Source organism: Myxocyprinus asiaticus, chromosome 33 (genome assembly GCF_019703515.2).
Source record: "Myxocyprinus asiaticus isolate MX2 ecotype Aquarium Trade chromosome 33, UBuf_Myxa_2, whole genome shotgun sequence".
NCBI lineage: Eukaryota > Metazoa > Chordata > Actinopteri > Cypriniformes > Catostomidae > Myxocyprinus > Myxocyprinus asiaticus.
Window position 1 is genome coordinate 10,018,186 of NC_059376.1, and position 18,121 is coordinate 10,036,306.

The window sequence follows — 18,121 nt, forward strand, 5'->3', positions numbered from 1 at the left end:
TTCGACTCGTCCCTCTTTTTCTTAAAAAAAAACAAAAAAAAAGCAAACATCTGGTTCCAGTGAGGCACTTACAATGAAAGTGAAAGGGGGCCAATTTTTGGAGGGTTTAAATGCAGAAATGTGATGCTTATAATTTTATAAAAGCACTTGCATTAATTCTTCTGATAAAACTTGTGAATTATTTGAGCTGTAAAAATTTTAAACCGTCATTTTTACAGCTAGTTTAGGGTTTGTTGACATTACATCGCCATGGTAACGAAGTTGTAAAACTGTATATAACTTTACACAGTAAAGGTCTTAAGTGATTTTATCACACTAAAATCACGTTTACGCGCATATCCTTTCTGTCCTTTCTATTGTTTTGAAACAGTGAGTATTTTAACGTTCAAAAATTGGTCCCCATTCACTTCCATTGTAAGTGCCTCAATGGAACCCAGATTTTTGCCTTTTTTTTAAAGAAAAGGTGGGACAAGTCAAAATACATTTTTGTAGTAATCAATATTATGCCACAAATGCTGTCGATTGAGCTTAACTTGTATTGAAACCAGAATATTCCATTAACTGAAACACTCTGAAATCTCTGTGTTTGATGAGAGATAGAAGGAAACTGTTGTATGAAAAATTGCATCTGCTTGCAATCTACCAATAATTTAATCTATGATTCATACATACAGTATGCATTAGATCTTAAAAAATCATAATCACTGGATGTCAGAAAGTATAAATGTTAAATAAATGCATAAATATGTTTCAGAAATTAGAAACTGATTTTGATAGTCTGTAAACATTGTGTCATGGTGTTGCTGGGGAGCTAACTTTGCTATCCTGTTAGCTAAACTGAGCTAACTAGAGTCCGAAACTTACTAAAAACAAAACAATTGAGAGGGAATACAGAATATATAAAATGTAACTGAAATTATAAACCTCTAAAATCGCTTATCAGTGTTTAAATTGGTCGTTTAAATTCCTTTTAAACTCAGAAGTGCTCGCGAGCTCGCTAGCCATTCAACGGTTGTGTTTCAAAGCCTCGCAAGCTATCTAACTAGACAGCATGTCCAGTTCCGTTCGAACGTCCGAAACGCTCGCGCACACATGCTGTCTAGGTAGGGAGCTCACTAGGTTTGGACATACAGCCAGCGACACTTTACACTGTCCGAAAACAACACAATTATTATTATTTACTCGCTCATACACCCGTCGTGATACATACCAGCTCATCTTGCGTTGAAACTCAATCCAAATCAATCGACAAAATAATCCTTTTCTGTCAAAATCATCGCCTTTTTCAGATTTTTACAGCCGGACAGCGAGCAGGAAGTGTTGGAGTTTACTGCAAAACAGAGGTCGAGAGGATTTAAACTACGGCAAGCGGACAGGTGCCACGCGAGACTTTTGCGCGTCAGTAGAGATAATAATGCGTTAATGGTGTTTATAAGCAAAAATGAAATAAATGAATAAATAAATAAAGTTCGTTATCATTACTTCGACAGATGATTGACTTATTGACCCTATGAATTCCTTGAGGAATTGTGCATAACTAGGCTTTCTCTATGGTCATTTTTTCCTCAGAAATGGCTCTTTTTAAAACATTTGATACGTTGAAGACTGTCTCGAATGTTCCTCTTAAATTTCGTTAGGAGAAATAATAATTAAAACAAATGAGTCCATTCTTGTTGACATACAGGTAGATAGTGCTATTAAATGAAGGTGGATTGCATCGTTCAGTTAACTGAAGAACTCAAGTTTTTGAATTTTAAGGGTTAGATTACCCAAAAATTAAAACGGTCTCATCACTTACTCACCCTCGTGCCATTCCAGATGTGTATGACTTTCTTTCTTCTGCAAAAAAAAAGACAAACGAAGATGTTTTTATTATTATTATTTAAAAGATCTCAGTTCTGTAGGTCCATTCAATGCATATAAATGGTAGCCAGAACTTTGAAACTCCACAAAGCACATAAAGTCAGCATAAAAGTAATCCATATGACTCCAGTGGTTTACTCCATGTCTTCAGAAGTGATATGATAGGTGTGGGTGAGAATTTACTATGCATTTTCCACAATAATATGAAAGTGAAAGTGGAGATTTATAGTAAAAAAGGGCTTACATATTTATCTGTTTCTCACCCTCACCTATCATATTGCTTCTGAAGACATGGATTTAACCACTGGAGTAGTATGGATTACTTTTATGCTGCCTTTATGTGCTTTTTGGAGCTTCAAAGTTGCATTATATGGACCAACAGAGCTGAAATATTCTTTTAAAAATCTTAATTTGTGTTCTGCAGAAGAAAGAAAGTCATACATATTTGGGAAAGCATGCTGTGTAAATGATGAGAGAATTTTCATTTTTGGGTGAACTCCCTCAGAAATGGTTGATTTTCTCTTGAGATCTCTGATATTTGATGCAGACTTTGGTATCTTTGCAGATCTGAGCACATTTTGTGACATTGTTGAGAAAAGACACTTATGATTAGTCTTTTCCTCAGGTGAAAAATATGAGAAGCCAAATGAGACTCCATTTGCTCTACAATTACGTTGTGTCAGAAAAAAAAAAAAAAGAAAAAAAAAGAAATCAATCAGATCGCATTTACACGTTTTCTTTCCAATAAGTTCCTCTCATGAATATATTAAGAATGTTAAATTATGCAGGTTTTTTTTTTTTTTTTTTTGTCTCAAAGTTGTCATCTGCCACACACACCCTATAAAAAAATTGCACACATGTAAACGATAAGAGAGGTTGGATGTCATGGGGGTAAAACCAGTTTTATCCATCATACTTCTATTCAAACTGTATATGCATATTTGTTTGTTTAGTACATGTGGACTGAAACACAAAGGAGACACATTGCTTTCAATCGCATTTTATTCAGGTGTGTACGCGTCAACTGGAAAACATTTAATTTACAACAAAATGAGAAACCAAGAGAACAGTTCCTCTCCACAAAAGGATAACATCAATTAATTTTGAGAATGATTAAAAGAGTTTAACACTGGGCCTTAGTATAAGGCAATAGAAGTAACAGGAGGTAAAAACGTATCAAAAAAACATTTCTTCTGTTGAGCTAAACCCCATGGTTTTGTCCCCCTTGCTCATAAAAGTGATCACAAACAACTCTTAGTGCCTCCATTCTGATAAGAGACATGCAAGACATGCATAAGATACAGTCCTGTAGGAAAACAATACAGATACCAAAATATCGGCCCAAGGTGGCCACACTACAAATCATCTATCTGCACATTATAAACAGTAAACATTATTGAATAGCTCAGTACTATGAGAACGGATGGCATCAATAAAATGGCTTTCATTTCTGTTTTTTTTTTTTTTTTTTTGTAGATGAGATGAGTCAGGGTGGGCCATTGCTGAATCAGTCTTTAATGACCAGCCATAATGAAAGCTTCACAGAGAGCGAGATAATCAGGTAAACAACAGTTAATAAGTGTTGTGAAACAGTGAGCGCTGACTAGGGTCACATTTACATTTCTGTGGTGTCCTCTGCGCACATTGTTCCAGGGAAACCAAGCCTGCAACCCGGTTGGCAAAAACAAGGCTGTTCATTCTGGCTCTGATCCAGAGTCAGACCGTGAACAGTCATTTTCAGACCATGACGTGGGGAAGTTGAGTTGTGAGACTTCTCACAACAATATCTGTCCCCCTCCAAAATGGGCTGACACTTTAAGGTTTGGTTTACCCATAAATGAACATTTCCAAACTCATATGACTTTCTTGCTTACATAGAAAAATTGGGAGAAACTTTGAAGGATGTTGGCAGCGCTGCCCTTTCTCATACTATGACAATGAACGGGGACTGAGGCTGTCAGTCCATAACATTTCCTTTTGTGTCCCATGGAGGAAAGAAAATTATATGGGTTTGGAACAACATGAAGGTAGGTAAATAGTAAGAGAATTGTCATTTTTATGTGAACGATCCCTACTAATATACTACAGCACTTACTCAAAGGACTTTCCAAGTTCTTCATTAAATGAAAATGATTTTGAAACTTCAATATGAGTATATCAGAAAAGAAATAAAAAAGTCAAGGACAGAAATCACCATTTTGTCCTTCCTGTGCTATGCATAAGTCTACATTTCTTAGGGGGGTATTGTTGTTTTAGAGCTGGTTTCGCTGATATTGTTCCATATTTTACTCAGTCACATGGTCCCACTATTACTTTTTTGGTAATTCTCGTGAAATGAACCCAGACATCCACACATACAGAGTGGATAATATGAACATGGAAGCACAGATGTACATGTGCATGCAAGCATGCTGAAATACAAACGCACTCAAGTACACACAAACGCACAAAATTCTTCGGAGATCACGATTGCTTGTTGCTTCACTGGACTTTAAGAGGAAGACTTTTACTTGCATTAGCTAATAAAATCTGAGTTAAGGTGGATATTGTTTTCACTAGTCTTAGCATCCGTTAAAATTATGAGGACTTCATTCTAAACACCAAATAGATTTCAGTTTTGTACCTTCACTTCAACTTTTCAGCACACAGCTTCTAACATAGACACGATTTTCTTCAAAACCACACTATTCCATACATAAGAGGATGAAATCGCTCTCAAACAGTAGAAACGTACACACATACACAATTCCACAGGGTATCGGATCTGATCTGTGAGAACTGCGTTCTCTATTTTTACTGCTGCAGTTTGGCCCTGGATTCTGATGTATCTTGGCAAAGAAAGAAAGTTGAAAAAGAGAAAATAACAGATAAGAAAATTAAGCCAGAAGCTGTTATGTATGTATTTCTATTTTAAAACAGTAGTTCTCATCCCATATGTGCTTTTGAAATGAAGATATCTCTCTAAAAATAAAAAAGGGCAGCGGAGGGATCTTGAAGAGAACCCAATATTATCTTGAACCTGTCTGCTTATTTAACTCAAAATGTACACACTCTGCCGGGGAATCTAGCTTATCAACTCGGTGATTCCCCTTCTTCAATTACAGTGAGTGAGGTTAAGAGGCACAAACTTTTTTGTGTTCACAATGCTGACATTAAGGGCCATATTGATGCATAATTCAAGACAATAATGCCAGTGTATACATTCAAAATCCTTGTTTAGCTTTCGGCAGATTTCAACAGAATGTAGATTAGTTTTTGGATCAATATTAGATTTTATAATTTCCGTTTTTCACTCCAGATGCAGTAGTGCGTTTATTATTTTAACCCAGTTGCAAGAATGATGAATATCCATAAATGAACGCTTACTATATTGCCTATAAGGAGCTGCCTCTTTTTATCAAAGGATTGACGCAGATTGGAAGTTCATTTTAAATGGTCAGATTATTCCTTTATATTAAATCTTTTCAACATTTTGATGAAATACCATTGTACTGTCAGTTTTTCATATGTAATACTAATAATAATCAGAAACAAAAAATGATATACAGTACTGGCCTCGCAAGGAGGGGGAAAAATTTTATTTTGCCAGAAGATACATTCCGGATGTGGTTTGCCGAAATGGCAAGAGCTTTCGAAGTGTATGGCATGAAATAATTTTTTTATACATTTTTTTTAAAGCCAATTGAGGGGTGCTTAATTTAGCCAAATATGAATAACATGAATAAACAATAAAAATACATTAAAAATAAATAAAATACAATATAATTTAAGGTTTTTGTGTGTCTTTTTTAAATGAAACTAGATTCAAGTTGCCACTGGTTGTGAAGCTTAATTTTTAAATAATACAATTCACAAATTCTTAGTCTAAATTTGCTGAACACAGTGGTAGTCAGCTACAAAATAGAATTATGCCTTTATCAAAGGATTTGCTTTGTATGCATTGCGTATAAGATAATGAGATACACAGGTTTTTGCTTTCCTTTTTTTTTCAAATAATCTTACTGTTTATTCATTTATTAAACACATCATTCTGTGTGTCCGCAAGTCATCATTTGCAATTTTACGCTAATAACAGTTAATATTTGAGACTTAGAATGCATCACATTTGACACTGTCAATACACTGTCAATACTTTTCCTGCGCGCACACACTTATGAAACATTCTGCACTATGTACACATTCACAATCTCAAAAACTGGAAGAAAGAAATGAAAATGTTAACACACCCTTCATTTCAACATTCAGTCAATGTAAAATCTGAGTATGTGGGTGTTTGCGTATGCATTAGTGCACGCACACACATGTACACGCACACGCACATGCACAGACACACATCATAATACTGAAGGACATTGCTTTGTACATTCCAAGTAAAAAACATGTAGTAATATGTTTGTATATTTAACTGTACAAAACCCTCTCTCGTTCTCCTTGCTAATATTCAGAATCTCAATGCATGTTCCAAATATGAGTAACCGTGGAGATACCACATTATGGTGCTGCCCTTTAGAGCAGTATAAATGTCGAAACTGTTCCCATCCAAAAAACATCTTGAATGGCATGCATATAGCAGGCAGGCCGCAGCCTGTGAAAATGCGAAACAATGACTCCTAAGATCAATCTACCCAGTGGTGATGTCTGCAGGCAGGCATTACCATAATTTTGGCAGTCTTCATTTTGAAAACCATGTGTTAAAATGTGTGCTGAATATTCAATGTGCATAAAAAGGTACCCAACAAAACATATTGGATGATAAAAGCATAAAACATAACTGTCCAATAAAACAGTGACAATAACGACAATGGAAACCTTACCAGTACAATTTTCACATGAAAATAAGTCATGTTTACAGTATTAACTCTTGCTGACAGCCTGTGTACTTTGAATTGGATGCATATTGCTGTAGGTCCTCAAAGATGACTAACACAATTATTTCAGTATTTGCAAAGACATACAACTGATACTAGTGCATGCGTGCCTACAGGCAGTGAAAACAGAAAGGCATAATGTTTGGATCAGATCACCATAGCTGATTTTAACAGAAGAAAAGTATTGAACTGCAGGTTTGGCCCTTATGCACACCAAATTAAGTGAAACAATTAGATGAAAGGCCACAATTGTGTTTTAATTTCATCCCTACAATGTAAATTTCCAAGCCAGACTGTGTTTTATTGTTGTTGTTTTTCATTTTATTGCAATGCCAGTCTGTTACTGATTACAAATGCCAATCTGATCCCTTAATTGTACCAAAGGGATTTCAAAATATGAAGATAATGAAGCTTAATAGTGCAACAGACTCACCTGAAACTCAGTCTCCTTGAACCTTTCAGGCTTAAATGTTTTCCCCAAATCAATGTCTGAACTGATTCTTACAGTAAAGTTACTTGCCTGTACCTTCAGTATGATCCTAGCCAGGCTAAAACAAGCAACAATAATAATAAAAAAAAAGTTGTCTGATGCATTTAAATACATTTGACACATTATGTTGAAAAGCAACATCAACACAAGACATTAAATAATTTTACAATCATTTAAAAAAGGACTGCAAAATAGTAAGCAAATGAAAGTGCACTTTTAGAAATCTGACAACCTAATGACAAAACAAAATACAGGTAGGAAACACAAAAACAGCAATCAGATCTCTCCTTATTTGTAAAAGAAAAATGAAAAGACAAAAATTTCAAGAGATGCCTCTGATCCCGAGAGCCGAGTGTTTAACCCTTGTGATTGCACTGCATCTGCAAGTGCTCTTCTTATGGATCAACCTCACTGCTTGAACTGTTATCTTTGAACCCTTCTCTTTCCCATTCATGCGACACTAGTCCACTTATTCTGCACCCGTTTGACCTAAAACAGTAGTGGCAACAGAAATATGCCACTATAATCAACAGAAACCAGGAGGAAATGGATGGATGTGAAGAGACGGAGAGAGTATGAGAGTCAAGTGTATCTAAGAAAAGAAGAGAAGCCTTAATTTCTTCCCCTTGTAGTCTTACTTTGCAAGTCCATTTCATGCACAAGTGGTAACGGTTATGATATTGGCACTGCTGGGTCCCGCACTCCCACAGGAGCTTGGAGGAGACATGTGGCTCCCCCCTGCCCCAGTGCTACTGCCCTTGTCCGAGGGCTTCTTGTCCTTTTGTTTCAGATGCACCTTGGCGTGCCTCTTTCGCTCGTCGCTGCGAGCAAACTTGCGTCCACAGAACTCGCAAGAAAAGGGCTTCTCGCCGGTGTGCGTTCGGATGTGCGTGGTTAGATGGTCGCTGCGACTGAAAGATCGCATGCAGATGCGGCACTGGAAGGGTTTATGCCCCGTGTGGATGCGCAGATGGCGCGTCAACTCATCTGATCGAGAAAAACGCCGGTCACAGTTCTCCGCCGGACAGGCGTGTGGACGCTCGTGGACGGGGGTTTTGCTTGGTCGGTTGGGGTACTTTCTTGGTCGAATGGGTTTGAGGGCAAGTGTCTGAGAGGGTTGGTGGTGTTGGGATACGTGCTGTTGCCCACCAAGAAACCCAGGATGGATCTGTTGCTTATCCTTAAAGGCTCGAATGGTTTCAAGGGGAGTTATGGGAGGTGGGTTGACTCTAATAGGGTCCATGGTTTGGAAGGGTTTATGCTCCATCACCCCAATGTCTCCCTGGTGATGGAAGAGGTTGTAGTCTGGGATCATGGAAAAAAGACTGCCGTCCATGCCTGGTTTGGACGTGGTGTGGTAGTCGGAGCTTGGGTAGGGCAGAGACGACGACGTTGCAGGACTGTGATGGAACGTCACCTGCTCGGGATAAATGTCGCTGCAGGTGGAGTAAGCTGGAAGAGGTGGTGCATATACCTGCTCCATGTCTGATGACTGGCCGCCCATGCTGCCGCTCGACGAAGACGTCTGGGTGGTGATGTTGCCTGGTGACGGTGACACGCCCAGGATTCCGGCACTCACCAGACTGATGATGTTGTTGTCAGGACACCAACCCGAGCCACCGATGCTGCCTGATGGAGGGGTGTCAAACGCAAACTTGCCCAGGTAGGTGACGGTCTGTCCGCTTCGACCAGATTGGAAACTACTGGAGCCATACTGAATCTCTCCACTTCCCTTCTCACCGCCCATCCCCAAGTCCATGATATTATCTGTGAGACGGGGTCAGAATGGATACAGTCAATTCAGAATTCAAATACCACATCAAATAAAGGTCAAAGAAACTATGTGCTGTATAGGAAAGTGGTTAGTGGAAAGTTCTGCATCTACTTCAACTACTCATAACTACTCTTACTCTTAACTTTGCTTGCTTGGTTTTTAACTTGAGTCTTAAGCTTGTCTCAGAAATCAACATCTTGGCATATCTCTGTTAATCGCCTATTCCAAAAAAGAGAAGCAAGTAAAGTATATCAGTCCAATGAAGGAATGGAAATCGATCTTTTACTAAATCAGAAGAGCAAAGTGCTGCAAGATTTCAATGAATCTCCCTCCTCCTCTGCCAACTCTCTGTCTTTGTGTCAAAATCTAATCTGATGTGTATTCAATTGAAGGACTGAAACTTATTTGGCAATGAGGCTGCTCCATACAACAGGATGTCACCACTGACATCACTAATACTCTTGTACTCTCTCTCCATCTCCTACACTTGCAGCCTTCACAGAGAGAGGAGAGTCTCTTGACACTTGACGGGTGCCCAAAAATGCACAGCCAAAAATGATCCATTGCACTGTATTTAGTAATTACCTTTACATTTGTGCATTTGACAGATACTTTATCTTACAGTGCACACAAGGTATACATTCTGTAATCATACAAATCTATGCTGATTCATACGCAGTGCTGACGACAACTTAATAAATCACAGCACATCTAGAAAATAAATATTTTATGATGGCTCACTAAGTTTTATCTTGTACCTGCACTTACAGTAATCACAGTGTGTATACCAAATTGTGGATTACGGTAGAAACAAACAGAATGAAAATTACAGATGGTCGTCGCATCTGCTCAACACACATAGGATACATGTGCGACGAGATGCTGTGCTGTGTTTGAAGGAAAAGATTACGGTTGGGCAAAATCAGATAAAATATTCTACAGATAAGAAAAAGAGAGCAAAAACTCTTAAACTTAATTTCATGCAATGCCTTTCATTACAGGATGTGTGTGGATACATTTCATACACTTGTGGGGATCTAAATGCTGTCTTTTACAGGAGCGCTTGTTAGGACACTTTGTGAGGACAAGAAGGTCTTGTCACCTTGAAACATTGTGATTAGCAGTTTCACAGAGATGTGGTGCAAAACATTACAGAAGTGATCTAGGATGTTCTCAGGGAGACTAAAACCTATATTAAAAATCACATTTATAAATCTATGCATAAAATGTATTAAAAATGGTTTACAGTTAATAACAGTGGGTAAATCTGTAAATTAAAATGTGTATCTTTGTCTTTTTTTTTCGTTTTGTTTTGTATGCAGAGGAACGACTGTCTACATTTCCAAATAATAATAATAATAATAATAATAATAATAATAATAATCAGAAAATCATCTCCTAAAGAAATGCAAGATGACCTACATGTTCTGAGAAATTATTCTTTTTTTAAATTTTTTGTCAAGAACAAACACACATTTATTATAGAGCAACTTTCAGCCACAACTATATATTTCATGTTGATATTTTTTAATAAACGAAAGGAAGTCAATACTCTCCCGCAAGTGTGGAAAACATCGCATCTTTTAACCTTCAGAGTGAAAACCACATCAATACTGTGAAACTCCATCAGTATGTAAAGAGGGCGAATGATCTTATCCTTTCGCTTTTTATAACTCTGATATCTGACATATTCAACTCTTCACCAGATTTCCAGATGGCCAGATGGCGCACAATATAAAGTTATAAAAGGTTAGTGGAGTTATACAGGGAAAAAAAAAAAAAAAAAACTGCTAAGAATTTCCACGTGGAGTGTGGTATTTTTCATGGATTATGTGGATTATATATATATATATATATATATATATATATATATATATATATATATATATATATATATATATATATATATACAGACTATTCAAGCTTTCGATTGAAATATTTTTTCATTGATTGGGGAAAAACACACAAACACCGACATAAAGACAAATGTATTAGAGAAATTAGGATCTTGGATAGCATAAATTGAGGCAAATTATCATATTCTGGCACCATTAGCTCAGCCAATAGAGCATTCTTTTTTATTTTATTACTGGATTACCAGTCTAAAATTCTTGTCCGTTTAAGATTTTTTTTCTTTTTTTTTTTTTTTTAATTATCGGAGAAAATTCAAATTATTTAAAAAAAGGAAAAACAGAGGCTATGAATACAACATGTGAAATTCGGGTAAAATATACACAGTATATAGCCTATAGTATTTTAGAGACTTTTTATTTCACGTGTTTTCGCAAGTGGCTCAAGCTTTTTTTTTCTTTTTTTCTTTTTTTTTTTTTTAAGACCAATGTGCCCATAAACGCCCACCCGCGCGCATGGAGGGTCAGAAACCGGGCAAACAGTGTATCACAAACACTGACTAATCAAAACCTTAATATTACAATATCAAAAGATAATATCTAAAACACAACACAATGTAGGCTATGTATGCCGGACCAATAACAAGGAGACCAGCTAAAATAGAGCTGTTTTTCACAGAAAGCGCACGTTGAAAAACGAAAAGGCTATTTAAATTCTATATCAGGATAATGCATGAAAATGTATCCATTTCAGGACTATGTATGTGATCGGAACAGCGTGGAGTTTTCCCGTGTCCCGTAACGCGTGGGCTTTGAGTGACATTAGCCTACCTGATATTACCTGTCCACTTCACACTCATATCACGTGACTGGAACATTTTACCAACTTTCAAAACACTTGACGAATCCTAAAAATTAATTTGCCGATAGCTACATTTAACGCGGATTTGTCACAGAAGTCCGTATTGCACCGTTGAATAAAAAGCGCAGACTCTAGATAGCCTAACTCGTCTATAAAAATAGCAACACTTTAAATTGTTCATTTTACACATATTACATATACATAGGCCTACAATTAGGCTAGCTGCAATATAAATAAGAACATGTAATTACAAGGTATTTTATAAAATAATGACATTAAGTAGCCTACATGTGATTTCAAGGACAATATGCATATGCACTGTAACATAAACACTGTAATTAAAAAGATAAACAATTGAAACGCTGTAATGGAGTAGCCTAATGCTGAACAAATAATTGTTTTAAAGTGCTAAATAGCAACTATCCCTGTATCATTAGTGCCGTTCAGTAAGTGTACAGTCCTGAAGTAAGCGCGCGCTAACAGGTGCTCCGGGGCCGCGCAGCGATGCGCGTTCAGCCGGCTTCAAGGCAACTGATGCCCGGTATATAAAGTCTAACCAGCCAATACAACACATTACAAACTCCAAAATAAGCACAATGAGAACTCGTTCAAAACTTTTCATCCTTACCTGTATTCATTTGTGAGTAGTGCGAAATAGAGTCCGGGTTTGTGAAAATGTTCATAGAAGTGGGAATGTCTTCTTCTGGATAGAGACTGTCAGGTATGGTGTTGATTAAACTGCTCATGGTAATAGGGATCTTGTCCGCTAGTTTACCTGTCATAGCAGTTATTCAGTTTGTCATCAATGGGCACTCGCAGGTGTTCCGTCCCGAACAATCTCCAGTCTTTTGAAATCTGTCTAAAACTGCGACACAAATCGATGCCAATCCCTTTCAAAATAGTATCCAAATGCGCGATGAGCACCGCGCTGTCTCCTCGCGAGGATGATTGTTGACTGTTTTTGGACTGTTTTGAAGTGATATGTTCTCCAGGTCAGTAGAGAGATGTTTGTGGTGATTGCACAAGTGTAGCGCTCATCCCTCTATAGCGAGCGCAGGGAACTCCAACGCTTTCTTGTTCAACAGGGGGACGGAACAACTTTGTGACGTAGATGACCATACATGGACACACAAAGCTAGACGGCCGCTCGACGTCACATGGAAGCTCCTCATAGTGGAACATTACAGTCGGCAGAAGGGAGATAAGTGATAGGGACCGGAGCAGTGATCGCAGGTATTATCATCGATTTGGGTGCCGAGTTAAAGAAACATTTCATTTTAAGAAACATGTTGTGAGCATTACATTTTCTATCCGCGACAGTGCATGACTTTATATAAACCGTGCATGTATTTTTTAATTTTTTTTTAGTTTTATTTTACTTTTAACTGTGTCAGTAGCATTTATGGGCATGTTATTAAAATATTCTGCGTTTGGGTTTGGAAGACGAGCAAGGACGATAATTTGATTGGCTCATCCCGACTGAAACAGTTCGGTCCGATTAAGAGAATTCAAATCGCAAGGTATTTTGCAAGATCCAAAGACGCAATGAGATGCCACTTTTCCAATGAACATGTCAATAAAAGTCATTTAAGGACCTGAAATAGCCTAGATCAAAATGACCCGATTGGACCATCCTAGAGTTATTTTCACAGGATAAGAGCACCCAAAATACATGTAAACATATTGCAAAAGATTATTGCGATTCAGTGTCACAGATCTAGAATAGGTTATTAATATTCTATTAGATGCTAAAGACTCAGATCGGTTTAAAATCAGTTTACAATGTTACTCCATAGATAGGCTACATTGTTATTCATTTTGGTTAATGTTAGCTGTCAATGTCCTTTTTAAAGGTCACAGACTTCTTAGAGGAGAAGAAAAGTTTGCCACATGATCAGTGCAGCAGGGACACTGTTGCTGTAGTTCGTGTTGGCTGACTCAATAGAAAGTACAAATCATATATGAAAACTGCTAGGATGGGTAGAAACAATAATTTATTTAGAATGTTATACTACTACATAGTCGTGTAAGCAGCTGAGAATGGCAGGTGATCAATACCAGAGGAAGCAACCGAGTAACAGTGATTAGGTTATACAAAGACTGTAACTGCTAGAGAGTTAATCGCGTGTAAATACTGCAGGCGCATGGCAAATCTGTAGGCTTGGCTTTGGCCTCGAGCGCCCAAGTTCGCCAGTGAAGTGGAAACTCCAAATAAGGTCTTGATCCGGCCACGCCCCTCGCTGTCTATATTTGGTAAGCGAGGTTCCGGTTAAGAGAGCTGCAAAGTGGAAAAGCATCGGAACCCGCAGCTATTAAAGGAACCTCAGAGGGCAAAACGTCATGGGTTGTGTTTCACCAATTTAGAAAGAGAGGAGAAAATATGTTATCTGCAACTTTTCACGTTATAATAATAATAATAATAATAATAATAATAATAATAATAATATATATATATATATATATATATATATATATATATATATATATATATATATATATATAATATATGCAAATTGTTGACTTTGTTTAGGGAGACTTTTCAGAACGGAAAGCACAGGTCTTGCCAGACTGTGGTTCACACCAAAGAGCTCTAAAATAGGTTCACACAAGGCCATAACCATGTCTTGAACATTAGGGGGGACCAAACCATTTTGGAGGTGGGGGGTCACGGGTGATGAGGTCACAAATATTATGGTCCTCTTTGGTCCTTTAATATAGTAAAGGCGCTGAATTCAATAACTTTCTGAATAAAGGCTTGAAATGTGATAAAGGCCCAAAATTGTATAATTTTTGGTTTTAAAAAATACATGTATTTTTAAAGTTCACACAGTACAAGACAAACACTGTGTCTGCATTGCTAGCAATTTGCCTGTTTCAGTCATCTTTTCTTTCTTTTTTGTGCTGTCTCAAAGAAAAGATTAATATAATTTGAATTTCTTTTCATCATTGATGCATCTGTAAAATGACATGACTGTGTCAGCTGGCCGACAAAAAGAAAATACACAAAATTATTTACTGCCCTCAAGTTGTCCCTCTTTGTTTTTTCCTCCCAGTAGAATCTTAACACAATCTTTTCTTCAAGAATCCTAACGCTGCTCTTTTCCATACAAAAACAGTTCATATTGAGCACTACTGTCAAGGTCCAAAGAGAAAAAAATTATTATAAAAATACAATAAAAGTAGTCCATACAACACTAAGCTGTTGTAAGGCCACATAAAGCTTGGAATAAAGTGACTAGTCATATGGACTACTGCTATGATATCTTTGTACTGAGAACTTTAATAGTGCTTTATAGTATTTATCCTTTATGAAGCTTAACAGCTCCTGCTCACTATAAACTGTTATTCTATAGAACATAGCTGCTTAAAATATCTATGTAAGGGGGTTCAGTGGAAAGGAGGAGGCGAGAACCGGCTTGACAACTTAAATAATAATTTAATAAACAACTTAAACAAACACACAACCAAAAACCACACAGTACAGCTGCCTGCAATTCTCTCTCTCTCGAACTGTCGTCCCCGGCCGCCTTTATCCCTCGCGCGCCCCATCAGGCTGATTGGGGACCGGGTGTGTCTCATTCCAGCCCGGCCCCGCCCTCCTCGGCTCTACAATCTATTTTTATGTTCCAAGAAAAAGTAACAGCATATGGGTTTTGAACAACATAAGGGTGAGTAAATGAGTGAGTAAAAGTACATTTTCCATTTTTAGGTGAACTGCTCTTTTAACTGGTGGCTCATCCTCAAAATAAAATGGTATTTTTTAAAAGAAGACTCTTAGGAGACGCTGTAAAAAATTCAGAATTAATTAAAGACACAAAGAAATCATTTAGAAAATCTTAAATTGATTGTTAATTATTACCTAATACCATTTGCACTAAAAATATATGAGAAATATATAACAGTGTGTCATTGTCACAACCTAAAAACTCAATGGAAGCCTCAAATCACAGGTCTAATGCTCCAGTTCTAATCTGAGGGTGATAATGCTCTACTTGGTGTTTCATCAATAATTTTCTTAGACATTGTCAAGTGAATTTTCTAAAAAGTTCCTTCAAAAGCTTGCCAGATAACCACATTTATTCAATTCCTTTATATATGCACACACATTTGTGCTTTATCTTAAGCTTGATATACTGAAAACTACTCTGTTAATGTTTTCACATTCACAATTATTAATGACATCCGAATCATGTAATTTTTATTCAAAACGGCGAATTTCCCCAAATGGAAAATAGTTTGCACCCTTGGAAATTACTTTCGGTTGGTACAACATTTCAATCATAAAACAGTGGTCACATATTGCATGTTTAGTTAGATACTTACATCTCACATGACACAAACACTCTTAAGCTGAACTGCTTGCTGATGTGTGGCGCTGGGATAATCCACGAGGTTCCCGTTTAGCGTCTTAAACTTGAGTCCCGCCTTCATCGATTTGATTGTCTGTCTCAAATGGCATTGACGAGCGGTGTTAGACTACTGAGCACAGTAAAAAATGTTACTTTTTAAAACCATTATGTTATTCCTGCAACAACTTATTGACAATAAGACAGCGGTGCATAATGAACTGCAGCAGAACAGCAACAAGGATATAAATTATTGGGGGGGACAATCTGGCCATATCTGATTATTGGGGGGGACTTGTTCCCCTCAAAGTATATTGTGGTTATGGCCCTGGGTTCACACAAGTACATTAAAGATATACAACACATGAATCAGCAGAACATAGAGCAATAAAGGGGAAAAACTGCTTCTAATATAAATAGGTTGAAAATATTTTTATAAAACATAGTGTTTCTTTTGGGGTTTGTTTGTTTGTTTGTACGATTTAAAGTATTCTGAATCTGTCATGATTAAAAAAGGGAAAGAAATTAAGAGTATTAATTACAGTGACACGATAATAAAAATACATTATTTTCATATGAGTATTATTATTATTATTATTATTATTATTATTATTATTATTATTACATAACAACAACAATAATACACATTGTTATATATTTTTATACATAGAACAATGTGTAATAAGATGACATACTTGTCTATATGTAATCCAATTAGGAGGTCAGGGTGGCCCATGAGATTTCCCACCCGTCCAACTAAAATTCCTCACTCCTCACCCAGACCAATCACTGAGCATAGCGCTCCTATTACCCACAGAGAGTGAAAATCCAGGCTGCCATACATGCGTTGAAATGCTCAGACAATGCTGATGCAATAGGAGAGAGGGAGAGAGTGATAAGGTAACAATTTGTACCTGGGACCAGGATGACATGTGTAAATGTGTGTTGGCATCAAGTCTGATAAATTATGTATCAAAAAATAACTTCATACCCCCACCACCTCAAACCAGGGCCAGGCTGCATGGTATTGTATTAGACAGAGACCTGATATACAAACTGACTTACATTGCCTAATTGAAGGTTTAATCTGTGCTGTGAAACCTTTTTAGTGCAATTACAGATTCAGAACAGGAGTCTTTGCAATGACTGGGGTATGTAACGTTGTAATTATGAATCTAGGTGTCATATGTTGCTGACTGCAATCACTCCTATAAATAAAATATATGTCCATTTAATCCAAGAATGTAACCACATATTCAGGATCGGGTTGCATACATTAACATTAATTAACACAATAGTTAGTGTGAACTAACAATTAATAAATCTATTACAGCATTTATTTAACTTGGTAAATGTTAATTTCAACATATATTTATACATTTTTAGCACTAAAGTTGTATACACTGATCAGCCACAACATTAAAACCACCTGCCTAATATTGTGTAGATCCCCCTCGTGCCACCAAAACAGCGCCAACCCACATCTCAGAATAGCATTCTGAGATACTATTCTTCTCACCACAATTGTACAGAGCGGTTATCTGAGTTACTGTAGACTCTGTCGGTTCGAATCAGTATGGTCATTCTCTGTTGACCTCTCTCATCAAAAACGCATTTCCAGGGGGCCTGGGTAGCTCAGTGGTAAAATACGCTGGCTACCACCCCTGGAGTTCACTAGTTCGCTAGTTTGAATCCCAGGGCGTGCTGAGTGACTCCAGCCAGGTCTCCTAAGCAACCAAATTGGCCCGGTTGCTAAGGAGGGCAGAGTCACATGGGGTAAACTCCTCGTGGCCACAATAATGTGGTTCGTTCTCAGTGGGGCACGTGGTGAGTTGAGCGTGGTTGCCACGGTGGATGGCGTGAAGCCTCCACACACGCTATGTCTCTGTGACAACGCGCTCAACAAGCCACGTGATGCACAGGTTGACGGTCTCAGAAATGGAGGCAGCTGGGATTCGTCCTCTGCCACCCGGACTGAGGTGAATCACTATGCAACCACGAGGACTTAAAAGCACATTGGGAATTGGCCATTCCAAATTGGGAGAAAAAGGGAAAAAACAAACAAACA

The 18,121-nt window shown here is 37.5% G+C and overlaps 2 protein-coding genes across 2 annotated transcripts in view; both read right to left on the bottom strand.

Moving 5' to 3' along the window:
- The window catches only part of bin3 (bridging integrator 3), an 87,852-nt gene extending 86,499 nt beyond the window's left edge, over window positions 1-1,353 (bottom strand). The window contains exon 1 of the mRNA XM_051668716.1: window positions 1,211-1,353. Within this exon, the coding sequence (XP_051524676.1) occupies window positions 1,211-1,218 (8 nt within the window). The 5' untranslated portion in view covers window positions 1,219-1,353. The remainder of the gene's footprint in view (window positions 1-1,210) is intronic.
- Window positions 1,354-2,857: 1,504 nt separating this feature from the next.
- On the bottom strand, window positions 2,858-12,737 carry LOC127423970 (early growth response protein 3-like). Its single transcript, XM_051668706.1, has 2 exons — window positions 12,336-12,737; window positions 2,858-8,988 (listed from the first exon to the last, which is right to left on the bottom strand). The coding sequence occupies exons 1-2, from the start codon at window positions 12,487-12,489 to the stop codon at window positions 7,874-7,876; spliced, it is 1,269 nt and encodes a 422-aa protein (XP_051524666.1). The 5' UTR covers window positions 12,490-12,737; the 3' UTR covers window positions 2,858-7,873.
- Between the last annotated feature and the right edge of the window lie 5,384 nt (window positions 12,738-18,121).

What these genes read in the sequence shown, in the direction of transcription:
- LOC127423970 (XM_051668706.1), bottom strand. Translation starts at nt 12,489, where the DNA reads ATGACAGGTAAACTAGCGGACAAGATCCCTATTACCATGAGCAGTTTA. An exon ending in CTACTCACAAATGAATACAG is followed by an intron (nt 8,989 to 12,335) that starts GTAAGGATGAAA and finishes CCCGTCTCACAG; the next exon opens with ATAATATCATGGACTTGGGG.